The sequence below is a fragment of the Protomyctophum parallelum genome, assembly GCF_964188405.1.
Source record: "Protomyctophum parallelum genome assembly, chromosome: 11".
NCBI lineage: Eukaryota > Metazoa > Chordata > Actinopteri > Myctophiformes > Myctophidae > Protomyctophum > Protomyctophum parallelum.
This window is the reverse complement of record NC_139707.1, coordinates 8,453,799-8,471,490: the sequence shown is the minus strand read 5'-3', so window position 1 is coordinate 8,471,490 and position 17,692 is coordinate 8,453,799. Positions and strand designations below refer to the sequence as shown.

Genomic DNA, 17,692 nt, shown 5'->3' with positions numbered 1-17,692 from the left:
TTGTGTGTGTTGTCATGATTTGTCACGACAAGAGTTGGCTTCGTACGACGCTTAAAAGGTCTTTAAATAAATTAAATAAAAACTGCCTATGGGGAAATGCATTGCGTTTTCATTTCCTGGGCCGTTCGTTGTTCTGAAAGGGGGAGGGACTGCGCCGCTCTATAGAGGGTCAGGTAAGCACACACAAAATGTACTAGGGCAGTGGTTCTCAACCTTTTCAAGGCTGGGACCCCCAAAATAATCACATTTGAACTGGGGACCCCCACCCTGAGAAGCACTTGCAATTGTAGGAGTTGAGTTGAGATGTTCCTTTTTTAATATTGCGAAAACAGCAGATCTACAAGCGAGCTTGTAGAGCGGCTACCCCCCCCCCCCCCCCCCCCCCTTTCTTATATTATTTGACAATTTGACCAATGTTTCCCCATGCAGTTTATATACGTTTGTTGATTACTTTTGATGCAGTAATGTTTTTTGTCTACAAGCTCATAGCGCACCACCGAGTGGCGCGCTACGAGCTTGTAGGTCTGCTATTTTTGAAAAATCGAAGAACGACTGACATAGAAACATAGCTTTTTTAGAATTAGACATTTTTAGAATCTGATTTCAGGTGGACACTTCACTATCATCCCCAAATCATGGGTGGACCTCCCTGGGGGGGGGGGGGGGGATGACTGAGGTCTGGGTAAGGTTCTGGAACGACACCTTTACTTGGGGATGAAGGGTGACAGTCTACCTTCCTGATTGGATGAAATTGACAACCCACCTGAAACTATATATTTTTGTAGTTGAGGTTAATTCTCTCAGCAATGAAGCAGCATACTAATGGTTCTCTGTGTGTGATGTCTGAGGCTTTGATGCCCTCATCCCCAGTGGTGGAAAGTAATTAAGTACTTTTACCTAAGTACTGTACTTAAGTACAATCTTGAGGTATTTGTACTTTACTTGAGTATTTCCAATTTCCAGTACTTTTACTTCTGCTCCACTGCATCTCCGATCCAAAATTTGTACTTTTACTCCACTACAATTATTTGAAAACTTTAGTTACTAGTTACTAAGATTTTTGCCGATCTACAAGCTTGTAGATCGGCTATTTTCAATAGATTTTGTACACATTTTGAACTTGGCACATTCTGCACAATGAGTACTTTTACTTTTAGTATTTTAAGTACATTTTGAGGCAGATACTTTTGTACTTTTATTCAAGGACATTTTCAATTCCGTACTTTTACTAAATTGCAGTATTGGTACTTTTACTTAAGTAAAACAATTGAGTACTTTTTCCACCACTGATACTTTGATCGTTTTGCCTTTCTGGACCAGCAAGCTATCACTCTCATTGGCTGCCGTAGTGTGGCCGTACTAGCAAGCTATCGTTCTCATTGGCTGCCGTATATATTGACTGCCTCGTCTCTATGGCAACCAGCCACCTTTTTGCCCCTAGCAGACCTCTCAGCCATGGGATGTGTTGCTAGCTGAACGGCATGAAGTCAAACCACCCGACACTACTTTTACAAAACTAAAGTCAAAGACAGCGAGTGCTGCTGGTGGAACGAACGGGTAAAGCTTACATTCTGTAAGCTTGTAAAACACAGAAAAAATACACATGCTGAATAGGTGCTGTGTAGCATGGGGGATTTGCAGAGCATGGCTGGGCTGAAGCTGCTACGGTGATCAATCTGCCTCCCACTGGCCAACACAACGTATCATATTCACAGATTGGCCAGATTGTATATGACGTTTGTGCCGCTGAACCAATATAAATGTAAGATTGCACAGAAGACTTCCTTCTGTCACAGGGAGATGATTTCAAGTGTTTGTTCGTACATAGTGTTGCTGGTGTGAGAGATGTTTTCCTGGGCGCTGAGATTGAGCGGAGAACAGAAACGAAACAGTGACGCCGCTGTTTCTGTGGAGCACAATGTGTACTCATTTGGAGGCTACTACATGGACGACAGCAATACGAATATTATGATTGTGGTCGATGTGTTCAACACAGTGTCTTTGCGCTGGAAGAACCTGCCCCCAGTTACAGCTGAAGGAGGCCACTCTCACCTTCATGTTCCCACCAAGCGCTTTGACCACACCGCTGTGCTGGCAGAAGATGTCATCTACATCTTTGGGGGGTTCAAGTACACAAATCTGTACCATGCAGAAGTCTGTAATGACCTTTATGCATTCAACGTCGACGCCCACAGATGGCTCAAGCCAGAGGTCCATGGGACTGTTCCAGAGGCATGCAGGGGCCACTCAGCCTGTGTCTCTGGGAAGGCCATGTATGTCTACGGTGGATCGGTCAGGACTAATGACATGTTCAGGTTGGACACCACCACGATGTTCTGGTCTTTCATTAACAGCAGAAGTACTACTCCAGAGCCTGCTTCATTGTATCACTCTGCCACAGTCATCAGGACAAAGATGTTTGTATTCGGGGGCCGAGGGGTCCATGACAACACAATTAGAGTGTTTGACACAGAGACAAACCACTGGCTGAACACGCCTTCTGCACAGCTTCTTCCAGAAGGACGCTGGGGTCATTCAACCTTTGCCTACAACGAAGAGCTCTATATATTTGGTGGAAGAAACTGGACTCTGGACAGGAACTTTAATGATCTGTGGAAATTCAATCCAGAGACCTTCTCTTGCAAGAAGGTCGGACCCACTGGCAAAGGCCCATGTCCGACGTTAGGGATGTGCTGTTGCATGGTGGGGGATCGTATCATTCTGTTTGGGGGAAGGATCACACCCGCCCACCTTTACATCTTAGACTTAAGTCCTAGTCTGAAGACGTTATGCAAGCTATCAGTTATTCAGTATAATATGGAGCAGTCGGCACTGCCACACAACATCAGGTGGGAATTGGCAGCCATGGACAACAGAAAACGAACGAACAGCCCATGAAATAAGTGGCAGTTTATTGGGTCAAAGCATAGACGATGACTGACATTTGCAGGGACATTTTATGTTCAGTTTCACACAGAGACCGGCTATCGAGTTGTCTGAAGATCATTTCATGAACCAATGGACCCCTCTGACGCCTGGCTTTTAATTGTGACATCATGTGGCAGTCACGACTACACGACTTCATAATGTTTGCTTTAACCCATTTAGACCTAAGGCCGATTTTGAAAAGGCCCTCTAAAACCTACGGCGGTTTTAGAAAAGACACCCTAGAACACCCTAGAATCTATCCATCTATGACAGATCCATTTGGTTACATTTGAGAGAGACAGACAGACAGACAGACAGACAGACAGACAGACAAAAGGTCTTCATCTCGATGACATTAACTTCTATCCAGTTGCTTCTGGATGGAGTATCGGCTCTGCTCTGTTGAACGTATCTGTTTGTCTCACAGACACTCAAACGGCTGAACAGACGTGAAAAATACCTGACCTGGCGTTGCTGGTGTCAGCCCTCCATTTCGCCACTCCGACGTTGACTCTTGTTTGTCGGAGTGGTGGTACTTTACATTTTTGTTCAATAGTACCGCCATTCCGACACGGGACGTCGCAGCCACATGCATATTTACTTTGAGTTGGCCATAACTGTACTCGCCCAAATTTCAAGCTGTTTATAAATTAAAAGTGTATGTTAATGTCCTTAATGATTACGTGATTCAATTCTCATACCTTTATTATGAACTGCTGGGCTTGCATTACCACGGCTATTCTCTCTCTCTCTCTGCATGCAACATGCACATTTGAGTAGGCCTATATATGATTTCCTCTAGTGGTGGGTGGGGCTATACTGATTACTAGTTAGGCACACCTGTGGCTGATATAGGCCCAGGTGGTGGTAACCTCAAAAACATTTGCCCTCTATCAGAGGTACTGTGAGAACCTTGACAGTTGTGCCACAAGCTGATGCATTATGTAAGTTTGCTCCTTTCTTTCTGTTGTTGTCCTTTTTGAGTATTGTTTGTTTATGTCCAAGTTTGTACCTTTAGTTTGCACTACTGACTGTTATACCGTTTTCTTTCTTGTGCAGTTAAAATCATCACTTCCATCTTAAACTATCATTCATCATCAGCCATGTTATATATGCCATAATAACCCTCTGCACCACCAAAGAACTGAATAAACTTTGGTTACCCTCAAACTGCCTGGTCTGTGTCCCCACATGCTCTCATAGGCATGCATGGTGTAGGAGTGTACATACCATACCTAGCCAGCCTCCCTTTACCAGTTATAATATCTTTTAAGTAGTAGTATAGGCTAGTAACCTATGATTGTGATATGTTATTCAATTCTCTACTGTTTATGTATTTAAAATATACAGCTCAAGCAATTAATTATTTATAATTATTAATGCATACTTATTAATGTATTATTATATTATTTACAAGGCGGGACATGGTCCTCAATGCGCACTCAACAAGGGATTTGATCTTTCACAGGAGAAGTGAATGAAGATTGGGAATCCTTCATATATAAATTAATTGATCTTTCCAGCTATCAGCCTATTTTGCATAATGCTGAACATCCCTGCCTGTGCGCACAATATCCCAAAATGTAGAGGTCGCCTTCTCTCCTAATTCCGCAGACATCACTGAGATTCAAATGTTACTATAATCAGCAGAAGTGAGATTGTCAATTGGCTCTTCCATGGGCAGAGGGCATACGATTGCACTGGTGATAATGGTTTGTACAGAAAGCACGGTGATTGGTTTTAATACTGTACACCCAAACCACACCTATGCATAATGTATACGTTTGTAAAACTTTGGATAGGTTATTGGTAACCTTAAAACCTAGCTATGTCCTAAAGGATTGATGTAGGACATTCCCACATTTATGCATAAAATAAGCAGTTACATTAATGAACAAAGTAAACAATTTGGGGATAAAGCAAGAATCATTTTATATTGATTCTGGGGAATTAGGTATGTTTTGTGAATAAAGTTGTCATCATGTACGTAATACGTTTAAGAACATGGAATTACCTCAGTTGCTGCTTTCCTCATGAACTGTTTTGCGGAAGCATCACAAATAGCAGGAACAGTCAGAACCCAGGTGAAGTCAGACGCAGGTTTGTCCAGCTGTGTGGTCATTAATGTGGTTCAGTGCATATTCAGGTAGCGTAGACTTTCAGGGCTGTCATTTTCTTGCCATTTACAGCTGTAATCATTAAATCCTCCTTGAGTTTCTGGTGAAAATAAAAAAAAACATGATGTTGATAAATAAACAAATACAGATTTTGTAGGCTGTGTGTGTGTGTGTGTGTGTGTGCATATATAATTATATATATATATATATATATATATATATATATATATATATATATATAATTTTGAACACATTTCAATCTGATGAAGACTGTTAGAGACATGTCGGCTTCTTTTAACTTTTATAAATAAAGTAGGGCCTACATCTTTTTTATCTTATACCCTCCTCATTTTTTACTTTTTGAGTGGATCGCTGCCTTAATTGTCTTTTTAACATTTCAATCCTTATTCCAAATCAACAATGTCATAGACTTACTTTTCCGTAGAGTTCCATCTTAAAGTTTTCAAAGAGAAGTGTTGTCTTTGCTTTTTCATTTCTCTTTATAATGTATTCCTTTTTAGCTTCAAAACCAAACCTCAAACCTGCTCATTTTCATCAAATAGAGCACATGTACAGTAGGTGCCTTTGGGCTGTTCAGTCCGTCTCCGTTTCCCCATCGTGGAACCATGGGTTCTTTGCCGTTGATAAGAAAAGCGTACCCACTGTAAGCAGTACCGAAGTCTATTGCTAGTTTGCTACTATACATGCTTCAGCCATATTAGAATCCAGAGTAAAGCTATAGCCCAAACAAATGAACACACCACATGCTGTCCCAGTTTACATATAGCATGAGCATCCTGTAGTACAGTATGTGTTGTGTGATTTACTCAGGTGGATTCAGAGCTGTGCATGGCTTTTCATAACTCAGAGCTGTATACAGAGGTGGATTCAGAGCTGTGCATGGCTTTTCATAACTCAGAGCTGTGCATGGCTTTTCATAACTCAGAGCTGTATACAGAGGTGGATTCAGAGCTGTGCATGGCTTTTCATAACTCAGAGCTGTGCATGGCTTTTCATAACTCAGAGCTGTATACAGAGCAGGAAGGTCAAGGCCACGAAGGCCATGGGCGTCGTTTGACCTTGTGACCATAGACCATGTGTCTCCTCTTGCCTCACTTTCATATTCTGACTTTTTTTTTTTTTTTTTTTAAGATATTTTTTTTGCGGCTTACGCCTTTTATTGATTTTTTAAGGGACAGATAGTAGGCTGACAGGAAACGGGAGAGAGATGGGGGGATGACATGCGGTAAAGGCCGTGTCGGGTCCGGGAGTCGAACCCGCGGCACACCGCGACTGGATCACCAGTCCGGTGCCCAGACCGTTACGCTACGGCCTGGGCCATATTCTGACTTTTGTATCTGAATTGTATCTCTCTCCTACCGGGATCTTTGCTCAAAATGCCAAAACATTTCAATACGAAAATTAAGTCTAAAACAATGAATGGGTTTACTATATTTACTACAAACTGTAGTCATGTCCGAACCTGGAAGGACCACAGACAAGGGTTTTACATGTATAACAATCTTTATTAAGTAAATACTCAATGGGTTATAGAATGAGGCAAAACTGTAAACTACGACAAGACATTTCATATATGCAAAGCACTTAAACACACTTAAACTCCCTTTTCTCTATAAAATACTAGCCTCTATTACGTGTACACAATATACAACAGTGTTTGGTTGTGCAATTAACTTGCCCTGGTGGCGTGACCACGCCGAGGGGTTTGGTGGAGGGGTTCTCTTCTCAACCTTTTTACTTTGTCGGGTGACCTTTTGTCATAGAGGTTTTTAATCTAGTCTTGACTGTGCAGTGCGTGTCACCCCCGAGGACAGATGCCGGGAGAAGGTGCCCGGGACTTAAACACCCTGCCTCCTATTGTAACTTTTGATATTCAGGACTAAACACTTTTAAAACTATGAACACACTGTTCTGTTAAGATTGTAGGGATCGATGAGTTCTTTGAGATATTGTGGTGCCTGACCATTGTGAGCTTTATAGGTGAGGAGGATTTTGAACTCTATTCTGTATTTAACCGAGAGGCCAGTGATTGTTCTGATCACATGGTTCTCGGACCCCTAGTATAGGGGTTCCTCGTTACTACAGAGGAGTTCCAAATCTTTTTTCACTTAATATTCATTCTTTCGTTCATATCGTTAATGTAATAAATAAATCCACTACATTAATTACATTAACCCTAGAATCACTATTCTGAGGGGAACATTAGCAAAAAAATATGATCTACAAGCTCATGATTTGGATTTGAAAGAAATGACAGTCCATGGTCTCGGACGGCATACTATAGAGCGTCGCAGTCCCGCCCCTTTCATGACGAGGCCCAGGAAATGAATCCCAATGCAATTTCCCAAGTATTTATTTAAAGACCTAAGTGTCGTACGAAGCCGAGTCGTGACAAATCATGACAACAAACACTATCTTGGACCAAACAAAAAATTACAAAGAAGACAGTGTTGTACCTGCCGTTTTTGTCCTAATTCTTTGTTTGGCCCAAAACATTGTGTTTATTTTCATGATTTGTCACAACAAGAGTTGGCTTTGTCCACGGAGTAAACGTCTTTATATAAATACTTTCTGAAAAGTCTGAGGAAAATGAACAGGCATTTATTTTTTCCGGGTCTCTCAAGGGGGCGGGACTGCGACGCTCTATAGTATGCCGTGGTGCAACCCAACAGAGTTGCAGCACTTACTTCACACGTGTGTGATTTTCAAGATTTTGGAGGATTTGAAAAAAAGATGAATCACGAAAGAAAGGTATACTATAGTCCATGATTTCGGACTGTATGACGTTTTTCATGATTTTGCAGGATTTGAGAACAAGATGAAAATAATGGACCTGTAAATTACAACAAAACAAACTAAGGCACTGGTGTGGTACTCCTGGTTTACTAGAACGGGGTTCAAGTCCCTGCAGTGCTCTGCTCAATTTGTTGTATTTACATGTTTTTTTTTTTGTTTTTTTCTGCTCATTGTGTTGCCTTTTCAGAGATGATAACCCCAAGGTTCTCTACTGTGTTTGTACTCCCTACAGTTAGGTTCCCAAGTCTATTTATACCATATGATTTCTGTTCACTAGACCCATGCAGAACAAATGAGAACGTCTCTCATTTTTGTTTGATACATTTTCCGCACGTATATTTCTTCTGCAAAAATTGGTGATGAAGTGATGTTTTATGAGCAACACAAAACTGACTCATCATAGTTGGTTTGGGAACTTTATACATTGGGAGATACTTGAATGTGTTCTTGTATTATCACTTTACCCAAATACAGCTCAGTGTGTTCTTATCACCACTTTACCCAAATACAGCTATAGTCCATGGTCTCGGATGGGCATAGTCTTATGAAGGTCATTTATACTGTTCAAGGTCATTGAGTGGCACACTATAGTGAGCGATTCTTCATTGAGGATTTGAAAAGGTGAAAATCACGGAAAAACTAAAGGCTATAGTCCATAGTCTTGGAGGGCATACTATAGCATGTCGTTTTTCCCGATTTCTGAGGATTTAAAAAAAAGATGAAAATCACAGAAAAGCGAAAGGCACTCCGAGACCATGTACTATAGTCCATTGTCTCAAGTGATTTTCGTCTTTTTTCAAATCCTCAAAAATTATGAAAAACGGCATGCTATAGTAAGCCGTCTAAGATGGGCTACAGCCCATGGTCAAAAATGATGAAAAAAGAGGATTTGAAAAAAGACCATGGTCTCGGAGTGATTTTCGTCTTTTTTTCAAATCTTCAACAATGATGAAGAATCGCGCACTATAGCGCGCCGCTCAATGACCTTGATCAATGACCTTGAGCAGTATAAATGACCTTCATAAGACTAGTAAATGACCTTGACCAGTATAAATGACCGTGACAAGTATAAATGACCTTGACCAGTATAAATGACCTTGACAAGTGTAAATGACCTTGACCAGTATGAATGACCTTGACCAGTATGCGATCTGTGACCATGGACTATAGCCTTTCGCTTTTCCTTGATTTTCACCTTTTTTCAAATCCTCAGCAATGATGAAGAATCGCGCACTATAGTGCGCCGCTCAATGACCTTTACCAATATCAGTGACCTTGAGCAGTATAAATGACCTTCATGAGACTAGTAAATGACCTTGACAAGTATAAATGATCTTGACCAGTATAAATGACCTTGACCAGTATGCAGTCTGTGACCATGGACTATGAGATTTTCAAAAAAGAATTCAAATCCTCCGAAATCGTAAAAAAACATAGGCTATAGCCTATTTTTTCATTTTTTTCATCCTCAAAAATGATGAAAAACGGATAAACGGCATGCTATAGTATACCGTACGATATGGGCTATAGCCCATGGTCAAAAATTATGAAAAACGAGGATTAAAAAAAATTAAAAAAACGATGGGCTATAACCCAAAATAATAAAATAAAATGAAAAATAGACGTCTAAAACGTGTTTTAGACGTCTATTTTTAGACGTTTTTTAGACCATTTTTAGACGCACGTCTAATAGCCGGCTATTGCTCAGTGGGATGGTCAAAAATGATGAAAAACGAGGATTCAAAACAAAATCTAAAAATCTAAAAATGATAAGCTATAACCCATCGTTTTTTTTTTTTTTTAATCCTCATAAATTATGAAAAACGGCGTGCTATAGTATGCCGTACGGTATGGGCTATAGCCCATGGTCAAAAATGATGAAAAACCAGGATAAAAAGAATAATCAAAAATTCAAAAAACGATGGGCTATAACCCATTGTTTTTTCTTTTCATTTTTTTCAAATCCTCAAAAATGATGAAAAACTGCGTGCTATAGTATGCCGTACGGTATGGGCTATAGCCCATGGTCAAAAATGATGAAAAGCAAGGATAAAAATGAATTCAAAAATTCAAAAAACGATGGGCTATAACCCATCGTTTTTTGTTTTTTTTTCATTATTTTCAAATTCTCAAAAATGATGAAAAACGGCGTGCTACAGTATGCCGTACGATATGGGCTATCAGAAGAGCGTCTAAAAATGGGATAAAAAACGTCTAAAAATAGACGTGTTTTAGACGTCTATTTTTAGACGTTTTTTAGACGCCTATTCTTAGACGGTTTTTATCCCATTTTTAGACGCACGTCTAATAGCCGGCTATTGCTCAGTGGGATGGTCAAAAATGATGAAAAACGAGGATTAAAACAAAATCAAAAAAATCAAAAAACGTCTAAAACACATCTAAAAATAGACGTGTTTTAGACGTCTATTTTTAGACGTTTTTTAGACGATTATTTTAAAATACAAGACAAAGTATTTTAAATACATGTATTTCAAATGCATGAATAGGATAAAACTGGCATACCTACTGTAATATCCCAGAGAGAGATGGAGACGCACATACTGTCTGAACAAACACTTGGTTTTCAACCCGTTTCATTTCAAGGCACACTATTTGTTCCTGTTCCTAATTTATGTAAACGACATGACATCAGCACTGCTGGTCTCGGACAGGAACAAACTGCAGGTTGAAAAGGCCCTCAGCTCTGACCTCGGTAGAATCTGCACCTGGCTCGCTGATAACAAACTATATCTTTACACCTGGGAAAAACTGAATCCATTCTCTTTTTATCAAATAGTAATCTCAGCAAGGCAGATGGCTTCTTGGTTAGAGTGGGTGACAATATTATCACACAAAAAGATTAAATTACCTACCTAGGTTCCATCCTGGAGGCTAATCTTTCCGGTGATAAAATGGCCACCAACATAATCAAAAATCAACCAAAGAACAAGATTCCTTTACAGGATCTCCTCACTGGTCAACAAAAACACCTTGAAGACCTTAACAGGAGCCCTCGTACAAGGTTTCTTTGACTATGCATGCACCAGCATGTACCACAGCACCTCAAAGGCCCTTAAAACTAGGCTCCAGGCCTCCCAAAACAAACTTCTACTTGGCCTCACCCCCCGAACCCACCTCACCCCTGCCCACTTTGACAGGCTGGAATGGGTCTGGTCCACAAGATTCGATACACCACCAAGATACCCATGTACCTGTCTAAATACTTCCTTAATGTTAACGAAGTCCACACCCAAAACACCAGAGGAAGTGCAACGAACCATGTAGGCCTACAACCCAGATTCGGCACAAACAAGGGACTAAATTATTTTCGCTCCTATGCCACCAAATTGTGGCCAACAGTCATTAAGACATGTGAATCCCTTGACTCCTTCAAAGGGCACCTATTCTTTTTTTTACCTCCTTTATGATGAATTCCTGTTCTCTTTTTGTTTTACTGTGTGTGTCTATTTGTACGTCTCTAAAGGTTTTGATGAATTGAACAAGGTGGACCCTCTTGTAAACAAGTGTAATGCTTTATGGTGTCGTCCACTCACAGTTAACAGTCTTTGTATTGAGTTGTGCTTGAAATGTACTGTAATTCTGCAAACTGTTAATACATATTTCAATCAATCAATCATTTATTTGGCTTTTGAGCCACGGACCACCATTTGATAACATTTAGCCTCTCTCAGACCCAAAACTAAAGAATATGTTGTTGTCATTGGATAAGATTCCATGCTTTTGGCAAATGTTTATCAAAATAACAATCCTTCTACATTCTCTAATTGTGTACACTGAAAAATGAAGTAATGCAGATTAGATGTTTAACAGTAATGTGACTCTTGAGAGCGTAACATGGTTTCATTGTACGCTCTCAAGAGTTAAACATCTATAAGGGTCCATTTGGTTACCAACTCTCCATCATGTAGCTGCATGGGGACCACCTGGAACCCCCTCAAGGACCACTGGGGGTCCCCGGACCACATGGGGACCACCTGGAACCCCCTCAAGGACCCCTAGCTGGTTGAAATACACTGCTCTATGACAATAAGCAATATAGAGCTATTTATGTAACGTGAAATCACTTCAAGTAGTTAATGCTACCAGTGGCCAGCAGAGGGCAGTGCAGTCCTGTTGTGAGAGTATAGAGGCAGATCAATCAGTGACTGATTAGCCCCGCGGACCCCCATTTCACAGAATATATGACAGAGACCCGCATAAGAGAAGATTTTGATGGCTCTAGCAGTGATTCTCAACCCATTTAAACCTGTTTAACCCGTTTCATTTCCAGTTTGACATGCATTAGTCTACGGTCTACGATTTATATTGCAAAAAAAATCTATGTTAATTTAACTCTGTGAGAGTGTACAAATGGAACCTAATGGACCCATGCGCGCGCGTGTGCGTGTGCGTGTGCGTGTGCGTGTGCGTGTGTGTGTGTGTGTGTGTGTGTGTGTGTGTGTGTGTGTGTGTGTGTGTGTGACTGTGTGTGTGTGTGCATGCATGCGTGTAACTCCACCCAGGTGCAGCGTGTGTCCGTGATGATCCAATAAACTCTGACCAATGACGGACGGACTTTCATGTGACGTAGAGGGTTTAAATAGGGACACGGAAATGCACACAGAGCATGTTTGGGCTGAGCTGCAGCAAGGTATGTTTGTTTGTTTGATAAAACACACGGTTTTATCCACCTTTAAACACTGCTATAGTTTAAACATTAGTGGTTTTATAGTACTGTTTATTGTTTATTGTGGAAGAAAATGGACAACATTGTGTTGAATGTTTGTTCTTGAGAATGAAGGAAACAAACAAACAAAGTGTTCCAAACAGACAGCGGTGGAAAGTAAATGATTACATTTTAATACTGACGTATAGTGTGGAAAATATACTCCATTATTTGGAAACTTTGAACTACTAGCTGTATACTTTTGTATATTTGCATTATTTCAAAGCCTACATTTTATTTTACCACTACAGCCATACATTTTTGAACATGGCTGATCTACAAGCACATAATCGTGCACAATAAATTGCTACTCATTGTGACCTTGTAGATCTATTTTCAAATTCGTTTGTGAAACATTTCAAATGGGACATTCTGCATAATCATTTTGATGCCAATACCTCTTTACTTTTACTCAAGTTGTATAATTAATATAATTTTGAAGATCTTCTCCCCTTTTTTTTTAACGGCTTTATTTCACTTTAAAAAACATTCATTATCTACTCTGGCTTATGTGAACACCCCAGACAGTTTTTTTTAAGTTGCTTGATTCAGTAATATTGGCTATTTGATATAAAGTTTAGCTGCCCCGCACCTTCCTACACAAACCCATTGTAACTTCAAAATCCTTTTTTTACCATGATAGATTCATCAAATGTACAAATACCCTGCCTTTTCTCTGACTGTATTCTGTTTTGCCTCAGACCTTGACTGTGACAATCCTATATGGGCTAGGCATTAGTTTTGGAGGTAAATAAATTACCAAAAAGAGATCTACATTCTTGGACTGTCGGTTCTCGGAGCCTGGACCATTCGGCCAACTCTACAGGCCTACTTAAAAACTGTCTGCTGTGTTCACATAAGCCTGAGTAGACAATAAAAGTGTTTTTGAAAGTGAAATATCCCTTTTCAATATTGTATGAATTCGACACTGTATAAAATCTGGATAAAGAGTAATGTTGGTTTCTATGTCTGTCTTGCAGGTTAATCATGTGACCTTGGATGCAGTCATCAGGAGATGGCTGGTATTGGTAATGGAGTGTCTACTCGGCTGAGCTGAAACGAATAACGGTGTCAACGAACGCTCCCTGAGATTACGAGGCGTACGGTGCTCGGGACGTATTGTGCCATACAACCTACGCGGCTCTATTAATACCGGCTATCTTCAACCGAGCGACGGAAGGCCCCCCACGGTACGTACCTGGATTACATGTGGCTGTAGTCGAAACTAGGGCTGTGTCACCATTACAACATGTTAAGTTTACTATTTAATTGTCATACAAATGATTGTGTTTGACGTTGAACATATGAATACATGCATGGCTTTTAGGCTTCATATTTCTTTTTTGCATGAGGCAGATATGACTAATTATATACACTAGCCCTTACCGATATTGCCGCAGTGGCTACTGCGCTCTGGGTGCATTTTCACATTTTTAATTCACTAATAAATTCATTAATAATTAATAATTTGTTAAATTGGAAAAAGGGCTTCGTTAAGACCTCCATATTATTATGGTCAATGCCTGTGTGACAAGTGGGAGCGATTGGTGAGGAGATACGGCGGTGTTTCTGACAGACAAACGCATTCAGAAATTGACTGAATTATTATATGATTTTCCAAAAATAAATTAAAGGGACACTTCACCCCTTTTGCAACCAGATTTGAATGATGTTTCCTGGGGGTTTTATGTGGGTAATGTTCCCATGATGTCATGGACACTGGCCTCACTTCCTTCCCAGACTACAATTCCCATAGTGTGTGTGTGTGTGTGACACTTGGCTATACTAAAATATCTAAAGACATATTACCCACATAAACCCCAGGAAAGTGCTTCTTGTCTCCCCAACGACATCAAAATAAGAGCTGGTTGCAAAAGGGGTGAAGTGTCCCAATTGACCTTGTTCAGACCGCGGCCATCTTCCCAGCTAGGTGCTACCTAGGTGCAACTTCCCATAGACAGACAGCCCATTCATCCAAACAGAAAAGTCCTATCTGATCGTATTAAACAACATCAAACTCACCAGCATTGCAGCTGTACGGAAAGCTTGAATTATCCTTTCTCTCTGCAAAGTGTTTGTTTCATAGAAATCCACCATAGACATGTTATGAGCTACTTCCTGTCAAGAAATGTGATTTTTCTTTTTTAAGTGTTAGAGTTTGGAAGCGCTTGTTGAATATCACTCAACGGCCCATGCGTACCACCTGTTTTGACTGTGCACATCATGCAGGAGGCAGCTGGAGGTTGCTTTACTGATAACGAGTGCTTCCAAACTTCTGATACTTAGAAAATAATCATATGGAAGTAGCTCATAACATGTCTACGGTGGATTTGTATGAAACAAACACTTTGCAGATAGAGGATAATTCAAGCTTTTTGTACAGCTACAATGTAGGTGAATTTGGCATTTAATGCAATTGGATAGGACTTTTCTGTTTGGATGACTGGGCTGTCAATGGGAAGTTGCACCTACTTGGCACCTTGCTGGAAAGATGGCCGAGGTCTGAAGATAGTCAAATTAGCCGATGTACAAGCTAAACACTTGAGCAGGTAGATCTGCTATATCCATCTCTGTTTTTTATGTTTGAATTATAAGCCTTTAAAGGCAAGGTATTCTCAGAGTATACAAATTGAACCACGGATCTGTAACTCTGTGTACAATTGGCACAAAGTTACGGGTCCATTTGGTGTCACAATTAAATGAAAATTGTCCCTTTTTTAAAGGGACCTTGACTGCAATTTCTTCCAGCAGTGAATAGTATTTTTAGTAGATAACCATAGCACAATTTGAAATTTGCGCACTATGGCCAGAGTGTGTTTGACTGGATTGCTGAATTCCTATAATGCTTTAGTGCACTTTCCCTCCTTGTGGAGGCTGCATGGAGTGTGAATTTGTAGTCCAGGAAGGAAGTGAGACCACATTTTCATGGCATGTTTTTGGTCATGAACATATGGCATGACAAAGAAACTTAATGCACATATACAAACCCCAGGAAAGTGTCTAGTGTCAACATTAAAATAAGCTCTCGTTGCCAAAGGGGTGTAGTGGCCCTTCGTTAATCACAATTTGACACTTTTAATACAGTAAAATAATGGTGACACAGCCCTGTCAGCGACTGTTATTAATACAGTAAAATAATGGTGACACAGCCCTGTCAGTGACTGTTATGACTTCCAAAATGTCATCCTGTAGGCCGACAACTAAATTTGTTTATTTTTTTTCCCCTGTCATTTCAGAACGTGAAGCTGACAGTTTGTACCCCAATACCGATGTCTTCCTCTGCTGCTGCTGCTGCTGCTGCTGCTGCTTGCTGTTAACAGTGAAGGTTAGTATTTAACCTTTTTATTCCTGCTGCTTCTTGTGTAAGTGGGCTACATGCTACCATACCGTATGTTGTCATTCGCTCCATGTATCGTTTCACACCATTTGTGTGTGTATAATGCCTAGTACCCTAGGCATTATACACACATTATACATACACTTCACTTTAATCTTTTCTTTGCTTATAATAAAGTTATCTGTTTTAGTTGTCTGAGTTTTTAATCGCATTTTGCTTTATTTTTTTTTATAAGTAATTTCTTTCTTCTGTATCATTATGGTAGCATGTAGCCTGCTCAACACTGTTCACTAGGGGTGTAACGATATAGTAACTGCATCGAAAACTTTAATTTCAAGAATCTAAGCATATCTAAATGAAAATGGCAAAACATTATATTATTATTATACTACATTTTTGTGTGGTATTTATTTAAAAAAATCTATATATTTTAAATAGTTACTGTATCGTGATTCGTATCGCTGTTAAAATGTATCGTTACACCCCTACTCTTTACAGCCTTCTATGCTGTAGATCTGTGCAAACTAACAGGAACAAAATGATGGCCGATGTGTCATTTTGTTCCTTGGTTAGTGTGTGTTTTGTTTAGTGCTGATATTGAAGGTAAGTGGTCGTAGTTTATTATCTTTGGCTGTCGGGCAGAAACCTTGTATCTCCATAGTTCAACCTTTTGTAAATTAACTTCCTTACTTGGTCATGCTACAGTGTCAAACACTAAAGTAGCAAAAATGGCCGATCTACAAGCTCACGATGTAAAGATAATCCATTATTGAATATTGTTTAATATTAATTAATAATAAATATCATTGGATCACAAGTCCTTTTTCTTTTGTCCAGAAAAGTAACTATTTTGGTCGTACAAGGTTTCTACCCGACCTTCATCTTTTCTCTTCACTATTCTTTGCTTTAATAAAGTTATTTGTTTTTGTGGTCTGAGTTTTTATTTTATTCGCATTTTATAAGTAATTTCTTTCTTCTTTCCTTTCTATCACACTAGTTCTTCACTAGTGTATGTGGTGCGTGATTCGGGTCGCGTCTCGCGTACAGTTTCTTAATTGATTGGAACTGTATCGTTTTACATTTCGTCATCCCATCGGTTCACATCACATATGAACACAGGCCGGTATGTGATGTGCATTTATGTGATTTATTTTTGGTGATTATTTCACAGCAATTGCGGATAGCTCGCCATTCACGTCGGTCTGCCTCATTTTATTTAGGTGAGGTACAGAACGGGAAATGATGTAGGCGCATCATTCACACCATATGACATTTGTTTATTGCTGTTGTGTTCTGATGTCATCCATAGTGTTGTATGTTGTGTACTAATGTTCATAGTGTTGTGTACTAATGTTCATAGTGTTGCTGTATTTCTGACAAATACAGGGGCACAAAGAACATGAAGCAAATAAGAATGCTGCTGCCATTGCATAATTTGCACCTTGTATAATTCATGTCAATCGTCCACAAATGGCATGAATTCTTTCTCTCTTTCTCATTCACTTATTTCTGTGAATGTTATTTTAAAATTGATATGTAGGAAACATGGGACAACTGGCTGGAAAAAATACTCGTGCCACGAAAACCTAATGACGACTACTTGGGCAGAGACCAAGAAAATATATTTATTTTATTGTTCATGTTCATAAAGTGCTCAAAGTAAACGGTGCAGCAGCAAACATCTAGGTCATAAGACCATTGTCTGCTATATCATCAGATCTAATTTGTGAGTAAAGCTTCATTACGTCATCCCCACATCACATAATG

At 39.8% G+C, this 17,692-nt stretch overlaps 1 protein-coding gene across 1 annotated transcript; it reads left to right on the top strand.

The window, feature by feature from the left end:
• Positions 1–1,845: 1,845 nt before the first annotated feature.
• On the top strand, positions 1,846–2,898 carry LOC310866530 (kelch domain-containing protein 3-like; the record flags this gene model as incomplete). Its single annotated transcript, XM_083776171.1, has 1 exon — positions 1,846–2,898. The coding sequence occupies one exon, from the start codon at positions 1,846–1,848 to the stop codon at positions 2,896–2,898; it is 1,053 nt and encodes a 350-aa protein (XP_083632297.1).
• Between the last annotated feature and the right edge of the window lie 14,794 nt (positions 2,899–17,692).